General features: G+C 46.4%; 1 protein-coding gene across 3 annotated transcripts in view; it reads right to left on the bottom strand.

The window, feature by feature from the left end:
- LOC135059863 (V-type proton ATPase subunit S1-like protein) overlaps positions 1–13,051 on the bottom strand; it is a 237,895-nt gene that overhangs the window by 135,708 nt on the left and 89,136 nt on the right. The window contains exon 1 of one of the 3 annotated variants that reach the window (XM_063963939.1): positions 9,344–9,477. The exons of 1 other annotated variant lie outside the window; for it this stretch is intronic. In XM_063963939.1, the coding sequence (XP_063820009.1) occupies positions 9,344–9,435 (92 nt within the window). In that variant the 5' untranslated portion in view covers positions 9,436–9,477. Of the gene's footprint in view, positions 1–9,343; positions 9,478–13,051 lie in introns of those variants that run through there. One more of the 3 variants, XM_063963941.1, reaches the window with a different exon arrangement.

Here is a 13,051-nt window from a genome sequence, read left to right as displayed (position 1 = left end):
TTCCCTGATCCTAGGAAAGATCTAGTAGCCTGCCAAAGATTTATTAAAGAACTAGGAAACTCCACAGAACCCACCAACAAAGATTGGCGGATAGTGCTGAGGGTATGTTTGCCCTCCAGTGTTGACCCTGCGAAATTTATTGCTGATTGTAAATTAGACACGGAGGTACCTTGGACGGAGGAACACAATCAGGAATGTATTAAGCAGATCAACCGACAGTTGGAAGTACATTTCCCAGCCATTGTCGAGTGGAACAAAATTTTCTCCATAAGACAAAACGAAAGGGAAAGTACTTCCAATTATTTCCACCGGGCATTGCCGGACTTGACTAGGTATACGGGTATAGAAAACATTGAAACAAGCACACCATACAGAGAAGCAGCAGTATATGTGCTAATGAATGGTTTAAAGGATGAATTAAGTACAAGGGTACAGACCACCAACCCAGACTGGAAAGATATCTCGGTGGACGCATTAAGGGAGGCCATCATTAGTCAGGATCAGAACATCACCAGATACAGAGCTTGTACGCCACATAGCCAGTAGAGGAAAATCTTTCCGGTATAGGTACACCTTAGGGAATAGGATTACTAGAGTTGGAGAAGTATCACCAGGATACTGTGCACATATCGTACAGCCTGATACGTGCATTAAGCAGATGGAAGAATTAGGGTCCGGAGATTTCACCTGGAAAGTATGTAACATGGTCATGTCCTTCTCCGTCCCTTATGTTCTCCCCGATGATGCATATTTCATATGCGGGAGAAAGGCGTACAAGTGGCTTGCCCCAAACTCTGAAGGATTGTGTTATATTGGAAAAGTATTGCCTGAAGTGATGACTGTAACACATGACAAAATGAAAGACATACACCGTGGTGCCCAAGCTCCTTATACTCACACTCATTACGAGCACCGAGTTAAAAGACAACTGTCAGAAAGGTTAGAGCATCCGGCCTCTGACCTAATCCATGAATCCACCGGGATTCAGGTTCTGGTGGCGTTAGATTTCACTCGTACCGCTCGAGGAGTGATGAATTATAGATACATTTCCGCACTCGCCAATTTGTTAGATAATATCACTGAAATGTATGATGACACGTTTAGATACACTGGAAGAGAACTCCAAGCTTATAAAACAGAACTGGTACAGCATAGAATGGTTCTTAATTACCTCACAGCAGTGACAGGCGGATATTGTGTTACATTGGCAACGCAATACGGCGTGAAGTGTTGCACGTATATCACAAATAGCACCGAGGATCCGGTAGAGGTCATAGACCAAAAGATGGACGATATTCTCCAATTAAAGTGGGAATTTCGCCGAAAACACAATCTCACCCTTGCTGCTGTAGGTAATGAGCTGACTGGTTGGGTGTCATGGTTGAACCCGCGAAATTGGTTCTCCGGTTTGGGAGACTGGGCTCAAGGAGTCATAATGGATGTTGGAAAGTTTCTACTATGTATCTTAGGTGTTGTTATATTTATTGGATTGATATTTAGATGCGGGCAGGCTTTAATGAGGTGCCAACAAAGTACAAGAGTGATGAGCTTGAGGAGCGAGGAAACTGTAATTAACCTGGATTTGATTTATGACCCAATGATAGAAACCAGGATGTGATGAAAATGCGATTATACGGTCCGCTTCTTTCACCTGTTTTTCTGCCTTTCTCCAAGATACAAAGACCCCCTTGGACGAGGAAGCTGACGAGACGATATGTATACAGACAACGGATGGACCAAAGACGGAGTTTTGACCACTTGAGAAATGGACATTTGATGAACTTTGCCATGGATCCCCAGTTTCCCTAGTATTTTTAAACTCACGCTAGCCCAACATTTTTTGTAAATCTAATGGCACTGACAAAGCTTATTGCTCACGCCTAAGGAGCAAAACAGCGCAAAGAAGACGACTTTCAACTGATACCGAACAAAACTTCGACGACAGATGTACATTTACCTGACATAGAATATCATTGCATTTTCCATAAGTGTTCTTTATCTTCATCTCTACAACCCTCAGGTAATGACACACATAGTCGACAGGGAATACAGGCACAGATATCAGCAACTACATACCTCCCCTATTCATGTATCATCAACTAAAATGTGCTTCCCCATTTTGTTACAACCACAGCCGAAATGAGCTCGGTAGAGTTTGACAGCCCATCCACAGACCCTTGATACGGGATAAGAAGGAATTCAAATGTATACTTCGCAATACCTCGAAGCTTGATTTACAACACGTACGGCACGATGATACATGACCCCCCAAACATGGACTCATACACACATGCTTCTGCTATCTCACTAGGTCATACCCTCTTCACACCTACTCCTCTCTTCTTCCTTACCCAACCATGGAAATGAATTAACCCCTGACCTATATTTTTCTCCTTTTGAAATGTTTTAGAAGGTGGCAGTTATTATTGACTGCCAAAGGGTAGACTGTCAAAGTCAGAAAAATATCTCTATGCACACTGCCATATTTGCACCTCATTCATGTCCACGCTGCGCATGCGTACGCTCTCCCGTACGTGCACATACTCACAGCCGCGGGCACCCGCAGGCGCACGGTATGCGTATTTACGGTAGAGTTTATGTAATCATAGCGTGCGACTCAATCGTTACATATTTTCATTAATAATGTATTTTATAGATCATGGTCCCTTTGATAGATTCTGAAAGTTTGGTTAATATAGAATGTCCCTGAACGGAGGAATCCCTCTTTGTATTGTGCGAAGGGTCTAACAGGAGTCATACAGCAGTGTTTGGTACCCATCGGAAGAGTATTTAAATAGCAATATTCCGGTGTTGGTTTGGAGCGGATTAATCGCTCGTGCGAATAGTTATGGACATAAGAAGTTATGTCCATTTATTATTATTTGTTCTTACTTAGTCATGCACCTGAACAGTTGGAGACAGGTATCAGTGGGTCTCAAATGGCTCTTTGACCTCAGAGATCCCCCAAACAATAGTTTGCATGTTGGGAGGGCCTCATATCATTACATGCATAAGGTAAGCACCGGAATAGTAATTGAAGATCAATTGTACTCCAAATCAGTATCTTTCCCGCAGACGGAGTACAATGGCCTTTAATTACACTGAGCTTTGAGACTCAATGAGGAGGGCCAACACCTGTGTTTACGAATGGATTAGGGTTTGTATCCAGGAGAATGAGGGCTGAGATGTCATTGTCTCAACTGAAAGTGGACATCATGAATATAGAACAAAACCCAGAGATAGGATTCTGTTTTGTATTCACCAAACAATAGCTCTCCAGAAGACAGGAATGTGTTAGTCATCACCCATTGTGTTGCATAACCAAGGCCACTGATACAAGACAGCCCACCTGTATGAATCAACCTATGACCTTTGTTATAATGCGAAGCCGAATTCCTGCGTCCAATGGACAATGAGATTGTAGGGACCATTGGATTGCATTGTGTGAGTAGCATAAAAGACGGGCCTGTGGCATCCAGCTGGCACTTCTCATCAAACGGTTCTCATTGCTGATAATCGGGAAGCTGGCTGTCCAGAAGCGCTTGCGATCGTTACCCTTGTGCGTAAGTTTCTCTCCGTAATCATTGTCTTTCTGTGAGCCATTTCTCTCATATATCTCTCTCTCTCTCTCTCTCTCTCTCTCTCTCTCTCTCTCTCTCACTTTCTCTCGTATTTTCCCTTGATTAGTATTGTATTGTATTGTATTTCTTGTATAGTTATTTGGTTAGGAAGTCTCTGTTATATTGTAGTGTATCATTTGTACTGTGATTCTTTTTGCAAGTATAATAGTCATAATACAGATAATAGGCTTTGGACCCTAAACAAGTATCTGTGTATTTTCTCATAGTGTTAAGTGTTCACAGAGCGTCGGTGACGCTCAAGCAGCTTTGTAGTTAATCAGGTTACACCAGGTTGCACTTACACATTGTCTCTACATAAAGGTATACTGTGTATCTCATTGTTAAAGGTATAGATATCAAGGTATAGCGTTGTGAGCGTCTGCGCCGCTGGTGATCTCCTCGTGGCCACGAGCGTCTGCTACGCCATAGCGAATCATTACGTTAGTCAACAGCCAATAGCGTGCCTGCCTGTGATCTCTGGGCCGTGAGCGAACGTGACGCTTGAGCGTCTCGCCTACGGCTAAGCGATCGTTACGCAACTAGCGTACCCTTACGGTACTTCTTAAGTAAACAGCGTACAGTGTTCTTAGACCTCATAAAGGGTTGTTTATACGATAAAGGAATTCAGCTTTATCACTGGTTAAGCAGGAAGGGCACAGTAAGTGCACGAGCCAGGTGACTCCTTTAGGAATGGAGCCCGGAGGCAACTGACTCTGTTGCCTCTGGGAGTTCCGCCCCTGTATGCGGAAAATGTTTTAACCCTTCTAAAGAGTGGTGAAGTGGAAAAGTGGAAATTCCCCATACACTGGTCCACTTCTTAATTCTTTTGAAGGTTTGAAACATTTCCCCCTTTATCTCTACAAAGCAACATAAGTCCTTAATGTGCGTATCCATTGCACTCCAACAAGACAGTTCTTTTCCATGTAGCCAATCAGTTGACACTCAGAAACACCCATTTCACATATGGGACAAGGGTTGAGTCTATATCGGAGTGGCAGAAGGGACCTTCTGACGTACCTAGGGGAGGAGACACGTCACCAGGGGGAGGAGCTACGGCCGAACAGGGTACCCGAAAAGTACCCTCGCGGGCTCGCTTCGCTCACCACGCTTCGGGCTCGGTGGCTCGCTCCACTCGCCACCTGATTACTAAAGGTAATAGTTGGTGGCGTGGATAGTAGAGGAACTATCCCGCTGGCCTAGCTCCTCCCCCTTGTGCCGTGACTCCTCCCCCAGACAGAAAAGGTCCCTTAGCCCACTTGATTCTAGCATCTACCATGGGGACAAGATGTAATGGAGTCCGAGTTCACCCAACGTGCAGGATGTCGGCAAAGGCAGAAAGCTTCCGGCTGCAAGGGCTGTCGGGAGCTGTAGTTTATTTTCAGTTGATCCCTGCAGTGCAGTGCGCAGGCACTAGCGCACATGGGGGGGGGGGAGGGTATGAGTACCCAGAAACCCCCCTGACAGGCCGATTACATTTTAAAAAGCTGTGCGCCCCTCGCGGCAATTGTAGCCCTGCCCCTCACAGCATTTTGGCCCCACCCCCTTACAGACCCGTGAATCATGGCATCACGAGTGGGCGGGGCCTAATACTACAGTGTGCCCAGCCCCATTATCATCAGCACATTTGATGCTTCTGCATGCAGCACAGCTAAAGTAAGATATGTAGAAATATATTGTATACTACAGGCATATACTATAGGCTTATAGGTATACTGTCTATATACAGTACTACAGGCTGGTGGCATTCATGGGACTAGTTAATATATAAAAAATGCTAATTGCACCACTGTTTTACTCCAGTTATTTTACGTGTAGAACTTTCCTCATGGATTATATATATATAAATCTCAAGGAAGTAAAAGAGTGGTTGTGGGCATCATTTTTAAATGTGTGTGTGTGTGTGTGTGTGCGTGCGTGCGCACGCGCGTGTGTGTGTGTGTGTATATATATATATGGTGGGCATATTTTTAAATATGTGTGTGTGTGTGTGTGTGTGTGTGTATATATATGTATAATATGTATACACACACACGTGTATGTGTGTGTGTGTGTGTGTGTGTGTGTGTGTGTGTGTGTGTATGGAAACTCCCGTTACCAAATCCTGCGTTTGCAGGGGAGGGTTGGGTTTGTCCAATTGTACCCAATCCAATGTACCTGCACTGCCGCCACCCTGGCGCCGCATCCGCACCATCCACCCACCATTGCACCGCCGAGCAAGGCCCGTGGTGCTCGGCGGCATGACTTGACTACATTGTCACTGCTGCTGTGGTGAGTGCGACGCCAACGCTCCCTGAGCCTCAATGTCCACTGTCTCCTTCTTCCCTGAAGGTGAGGGTGGCTGACAGGACACATAGAAACATGGAAGGGGGAGGGGGAACACACATAGAGAGACGTAGAAGAGGGGGTGCAGAAAGACATAGTAGGGGGAGGGACACACACGTAGAGAGACATAGAAGGGGGATGCAGAAAGACATAGAAAGGGGAGGGGGACACACATAGAGAGACTTAGAAGGGGGGGCAGAGAGACAAAGAATGAAGAGGGGCGACACAGAATAAAGTGGGGGAAGCCATTTGACACAGAGTGAATGGAGGGGAACATGGTGAGAGTCACAAGCTAAACATGATGGTGTGGCAGAGAGACATATTTGGGAGATGATGATGTGGCTGAGAGATGATGCAGAGGACGAGATGATGGTGTGCTGAGAGATGGCGTAGTGGGGGAGATGATGGTGTATTGAGATGATGGAAGGGGGAAGAGGATGGTGTGCTGAGAGATGATGCATGTGGGGAGATTGTGTGCTGAGAAATAACGCATGTGGTGGAGATGGTGCAGAGATATGGCAAAGTGGTGGAGATGATGGTGTATTGAGAGATGACGGAAGGGGGAAGAGGGTTGTGTGCTGAGAGATGACGCATGTGGGGGAGATTGGTGTGCTGAGAGATGACGCAGTGGGGGAGATGGTGTGCTGAGAGATGCCGCATATGGTGGAGATGGTGTGCTGAGAGATGACGCATGTGGTGGAGATGGTGTGCTGAGAGATGACGCATGTGGTGGAGATGGTGTGTTGAGAGGTGACGCATGTGGGGGAGATGGTGTGCTGAGAGATGACGCAGTGGGGGAGGTGGTGTGCTGAGAGATGACGCATGTGGTGGAGATGGTGTGCTGAGAGATGACATGTGGAGATGGTATGCCGAGAGATGACGCAGTGGGGGAGATGGTGTGCCGAGAGATGATGCATGTGAGGGAGATGGTGTGCCGAGAGATGACGCATGTGGGGGAGATGGTGTGCTGAGAGATGACGCATGTGGGGGAGATGGTGTTATGGGAGATGATGCATGTGTTGGAGATGGTGTGCTGAGAGATGACGCATGTGGTGGAGATGGTGTGCTGAGAGATGACGCATGTGGTGGAGATGGCGTGCTGAGAGATGACACGTGGTGGAGATGGTGTGCTGAGAGATGACGCAGTGGGGGAGATGATGGGTGCTGAGAGATGACACAGGTAGGGGAGATGGTGTGCTGAGAGATGACACATGGTGGAGATGGTATGCTGAGATATGACGCATGTGGTGGAGATGGTGTGCTGAGAGATGACGCATGTGGTGGAGATGGTGTGCTGAGAGATCACGCAGTGGGGGAGATGATGGCTGCTGAGAGATGACACAGGTAGGGGAGATGGTGTGCTGAGAAATTATGCAGTGGTGGAGATGGCGTGGCTGAGAGATGCAGGGGGCAGGAAGTGACACGGGGCACGAGTCTGGTTGAACCTCTGTTGTATGATGATGACCTTGGTAATATTCCTACACAAACAGGTAATTTCCGGACGATGTGATAGCCTACATGAATAGTGAATACCGACTGAAGATGCCATCTTCCCGGGGAGGATCCTTCAGAGGTTCCCCATTGTGAGAAACCATCATATAGGTGAGGTGCATATGAAATGGAAAGGAATGTTCCCATGGTGACAAGAAACGGGTGGAGTGTCATGTTGACACACCCCATTTTCAGTGGCCATATCCTTTGGCACATAGTTGTTTTTTTTGTGTGTTTTTTTTTTTTTTGGGAGGGGGGTGCCGTTCTGCATCTTGCCCTGGGCACCAAAGACCCTAGTTATGCCTCTGCCTGTGCCTCAGCGACTGGCCCTGCTCACCCAGTAAGTGCCACCACACTCCTCCTCCTCTACAACTGTGAGAGCCACTCATTGTCACTGCCCCAAGATGTGAGCACTGTGTACATCTAGCAAGCCAGCGTGATACCCTGCCGGCATCTGTGCCCTTGGAGATGGACTTGCATATACACACTGTGACCCTGTATGCACAGGGTGCATTTTAACTAGTGATATTTGGGTGCAGGAATATGTGATGTGCACAGATCATTGTGACACCATTGTGTGTGTTTCCCCCTTCAGCAGTGTGTGTTTGTAGCGTAATTATTATTAGCAGTGTATTATATAGTGCAGCATATTCCGCAGTGCGTTACATGTTGATAAGGGTCTCTAATGTGTTGTATAATGTGAATAAGGGGTACTAATGTGTGGCATAATTTGAACTGGGGGGGGGGGGGGTAGTGTTGCGTGGCCGCGTCCCTTCCCCTGAATGACTGGGAGAGTTGTTGGGGGTGGATTGTTTGAGGAAGGGGAAGGGGGGAATTGATGTCTTGCTTAGGGGCCCACGAGGTCTAAATCCACCTCTGGATGTCGGTCGAACTCTGCCTTAAACCATGCCTTGTAAATGACTGCCCCTTTAAAAAAAAGTCAGTAAAAGCATTTGAGTTTGGCCGGCATCCCGCAAAATCAGACAAACTCAGACTCTATACATCCCTCCCACAGAGAGAACGCCCAGGATGTGTCCGACTCAGAATTGCGTGTGTTCGCAGTTTGCAAATGTTTGCATTATGTGGCTACATACAGATCTGCGTGCGACTCCAAATCAGGCCCAATGTATTATTATATACTGATATAGATGCCCGGCCGGGGGGGATATCTGTCCTTACAGGCATTAATAAATATGTGCACAGAGGATTACTGTACATGAATGCAGAGTTGTTTCTAGCAAAAATGAGTAATGTCTGATACATGACCCTGGCCCTGACTCTTTCTAGCTCTCAAATGTCTATTAAGCAGGATTAAACACTTGCTAATTAAAAACGTGCTGGAAATGCAGCGGCAAACATATTGTAGCTTTTATCCGTTATTGACCCAAAGTCATCTTAATACAAGATTAAACAAATCGCCACATGTCCAGACTGCCCTATATCCAGAGCTTTGACTCTCAGCTGCTTCTGACTCTGAGATATTTTCTTCCCATGTACACACAGAACAGCCTTGCAATCTGCAATAATAATACACACTGTGTAATAAGATTATACTATTAATAATACTGTACTATGTCATTAAACTATGTTCTGTATCTTACTCAGTGCTACTTTTTACAATTGTAAATTACAAAAGGAACAATGGCTACTATGGTAACCGCACAGAAATATCATAGCTTCTACACCGGTACTGAAATTTTGTTACTCACATCACACAATCCTATCTTACCTTCCTAAACACACCAAGATGAATTCATGAAATATATTTTAGTTATGTGCTGCAATGAAACTCTGTCTATTAAGTCATTTTCACAAGTCCCCGTAGTTGTATTATACTCCAGGGCTACTGTCAGTAAAATATATAGCTGCATAGAATTAAATAGTATGATGAAAAGAACCCTACTGCTCACCTGTTCTCCAGCCCAGCACAAACCCATTCATTGGAGCAAAACAATCCCGTCCCGATAATAGCTAAAATAAAACAGAAGCTATGCTTTTCCATTGAGAAAGCACAGATCTTGTCAGATCAAGCACATTTGTTAATCTGCGGTAGCTGAATGAAAGAAATGACCTTCCAATCACATGTGACATGTGACAACATATCCACCAATGGGAGGTGTTATCTCATCCTCATTAGTGCTGGTTCCACACTCCCTTACGCTGAATTCCTTTAGCACTTTAAAGTCACACTTGTCTTTCTCTGTTGGCTTTATATAAATTTGTAATTGCCTTTGTCAACCTTATTCCTCTTCACAGAGTAGCAGACACTTAGTGACAAGTTTACAACATTGTCATAACATGGTTATGTATTCTGGGAATTGTTTGCCACAGGAAGAATGAATTTATAGTAATATGCCTGCGTGATAACTACCTGTAAAGAATAATTTTATGCATGAATACACAGCAGACGGTCATCTTAGAAAATACCTTCATTATAAACTCATTTTTTAAGTGAGTAGTTATTTTGCATCTTAACTCTTTCAACACACAGACTCGGAGGTAATCCCTGTATCATGGGTCTTCAACCTGACGGCCCTCCAGCATGCCCAGCCCATACTTGCCCACTCTCCCTCATTCTGCAGGAAACTCCCTGAAATAGAAGCAATCTCCCTGGCTCCCTGAATAGTCCAGCAATCTCCCTGATTGCACCTTAACCCCATTATGCAGCTGTTCCATTCTTGGGGGGGCATCAGTGCCATTTCCCTGCATTGGTTATAAGCATACTTACCTACATTTTAATTCTCCTTTCCGGGAGAAGCCCGGAGAGGAGACGCAGCAGGTGTCTTCGGGGGGCGGGGCCGGACTGTGACATCACTAAGCCCCGCCCCCGCATCGGGAAATGCCGCGATTCGGGGGTCCGCGGGAAGGGGGGCGAGGCTAAAATGCCGCGATTTGCGTCATTTTAACCCCTTCTCCACCTGACGGACCCGCGAATGCGGGAGGTTATCTCTCATCCTGCTCGCATCACTAGGGTGCGAGCAGGATGCGGGAGACCTGCCCACTCTTCCGGGGGTGCGGGGGGCTACCCCAAAAAACGGGAGCCTCCCGCTGCTTCCGGGAGAGTAGGTAAGTATGGTTATAAGACACAATGATCCCTATGGCTACATGCATTTTAAATAAAGTTTCTCATGGCCACTTACAGTATATGGTAAACCACAATACATGAACACATTCTGCAAAATATAAGTATTTTCTTCAACAAGTAGATCTTACTAACTTTGTGGCTCATTTACATTTGGATGTAAGTAATTTTTATGACACGCCTCTCAGATGTAGCAGTACACGTCCGCACTGATAGGTGTTACTTTCACATCTCCCTGAAATGCTTTTTCAAAAGTAGGCAAGTATGGCCCTGCCACAGTTTTGATATTAAGGCATGCTAAAACTGAGCAGGGCATGCTGGGATGTATAGTTCCACAACAGCTGAAGGACCACAGGTTGAAGACCCATGCTATACTTTACACACAGCAAGACAACAAAGAGCTTTATAATACTTGTACCTAGAAATGCACAATGTCACGACAACATTTTCTGCAAACAGAGGCTGTATGCATAGATGGATGCAAATGGAATTAGAAATGTGACCCATTCAGAGATAGGAGGAGAGTTATCAAAGCTTGGAGAGAGATAAATCACTAACCAATGCGCTCCTGTCATTTTTCAAACACAGCTTGCAAAATGGCAGTCAGGTGTTTTATCTCTCTCCACTTTATCTCCCTCCAAGGCATACTTACCTACTCTCCCGGAAGCTGCGTGAGGCTCACGTTTTTTTGGGTAGCCCCACGCACCCCCGGAAGAGTAAGCAGGTCTCTCGCATCCTAGCGATGCGGGCGGGATGGAGAGATAATCTCCCGTGTTCGCAGGTCCGTGGAGTGGAGTAGAGGCTAAAATTATGCAATTCACATAATTTTACCCCCCCCGCTCCCTTGCCGCGGACCCGCGAATCGCGGTGTTTTTTCGGATGTGGGGGTGGGGCTTGTTGATGTCACAGCCCGGCCCCGCCCCCTGAAGTCTCCTGCAGCGTCTCCTATCTGGTCTTCTCACGGAGAGGAGAAATTCAAAGTAGGCAAGTATGCTCCAAGGTTTGATACATCTTCCACTTAGTCGCGTATGCAAGTTTGTATCTGTGGCTCCCTAGTCTTCATGTGTCTGAATCAGATGCAGCCGGGATACAAGTGCCCAGCCCATACTTGCCTACTCTCCCTCATTCTGCAGGAGACTCCCTGAAATAGAAGCAATCTCCCTGGCTCCCTGAATGGTCCAGCAATCTCCCTGATTGCACCTTAACCCCATTGTGCAGCTGTTACATTCCTGGGGGGGGGGGGGGGGGGGCGGGGGGGGGCATCAGTGCCATTTCCATGCATTGGTTATAAGACACAATGATCCCTATGGCTAGTTTGGCTACATGCATTTTAAAGAAAGTTTCTCATGGCCACTTCATACTTGCCTACTTTTGAAAACTAGTTTCAGGGAGATTCCAAGGGGCAGCAGAATACGCCACACTTTCCGTTGAGGGTGTGTGTCATGCTCCGCCCAAAGGGCGTGTTTAGGTCCACATAAGGGCATATTTATTGCCACTTAGGGGTGTGTCCTGCAATGGCAGGTGAAAAATAAGATTTTACTCACCGGTAAATCTATTTCTCGTAGTCCGTAGTGGATGCTGGGGACTCCGTAAGGACCATGGGGATTAGCGGCTCCGCAGGAGACTGGGCACAACTAAAGAAAGCTTTAGGACTACCTGGTGTGCACTGGCTCCTCCCTCTAAGACCCTCCTCCAGACCTCAGTTAGGATACTGTGCCCGGAAGACCAATCACACCGTATAACTCGTGATACTATACCCAGTTAACAGTATGATAACAACTGAGCCTCTCAACAGATGGCTCAACAATAACCCTTTAGTTAGGCAATAACTATATACAAGTATTGCAGACAATCCGCACTTGGGATGGGCGCCCAGCATCCACTACGGACTACGAGAAATAGATTTACCGGTGAGTAAAATCTTATTTTCTCTAACGTCCTAAGTGGATGCTGGGGACTCCGTAAGGACCATGGGGATTATACCAAAGCTCCCAAACGGGCGGGAGAGTGCGGATGACTCTGCAGCACCGAACGAGCAAACTCTAGGTCCTCCTCAGCCAGGGTATCAAACTTGTAGACTCTTGCAAGAGTGTTTGACCCCGACCAAGTAACAGCTCGGCAAATTTGTAAAGCCGAGACCCCTCGGGCAGCCGCCCAAGAAGAGCCCACTTTCCTTGTGGAATGGGCTTTTACAGATTTAGGGTGCGGCAGTCCAGCCGCAGAATGTGCAAGTTGAATCGTGCTACAGATCCAGCGAGCAATAGTCTGCTTAGAAGCAGGAGCACCCAGCTTGTTGGGTGCATACAGGATAAATAGCGAGTCAGTCTTTCTGACTCCAGCCGTCCTGGAAACATATATTTTTCAGGGCCCTGACTACGTCCAGAAACTTGGAATCCTCCAAGTCCCAAGTAGCCGCAGGCACCACAATAGGTTGGTTCACATGAAAAACTGATACCACCTTAGGAAGGAATTGGGAACGAGTCCTCAATTCCGCCTTATCCATATAAAATACAGATAAGGGCTTTTGCATGACAAA

The sequence above is a fragment of the Pseudophryne corroboree genome, chromosome 1, assembly GCF_028390025.1.
Source record: "Pseudophryne corroboree isolate aPseCor3 chromosome 1, aPseCor3.hap2, whole genome shotgun sequence".
NCBI lineage: Eukaryota > Metazoa > Chordata > Amphibia > Anura > Myobatrachidae > Pseudophryne > Pseudophryne corroboree.
The sequence above is the reverse complement of the archived record's forward strand: the minus strand, read 5'-3'. Positions and strand labels throughout refer to the sequence as shown.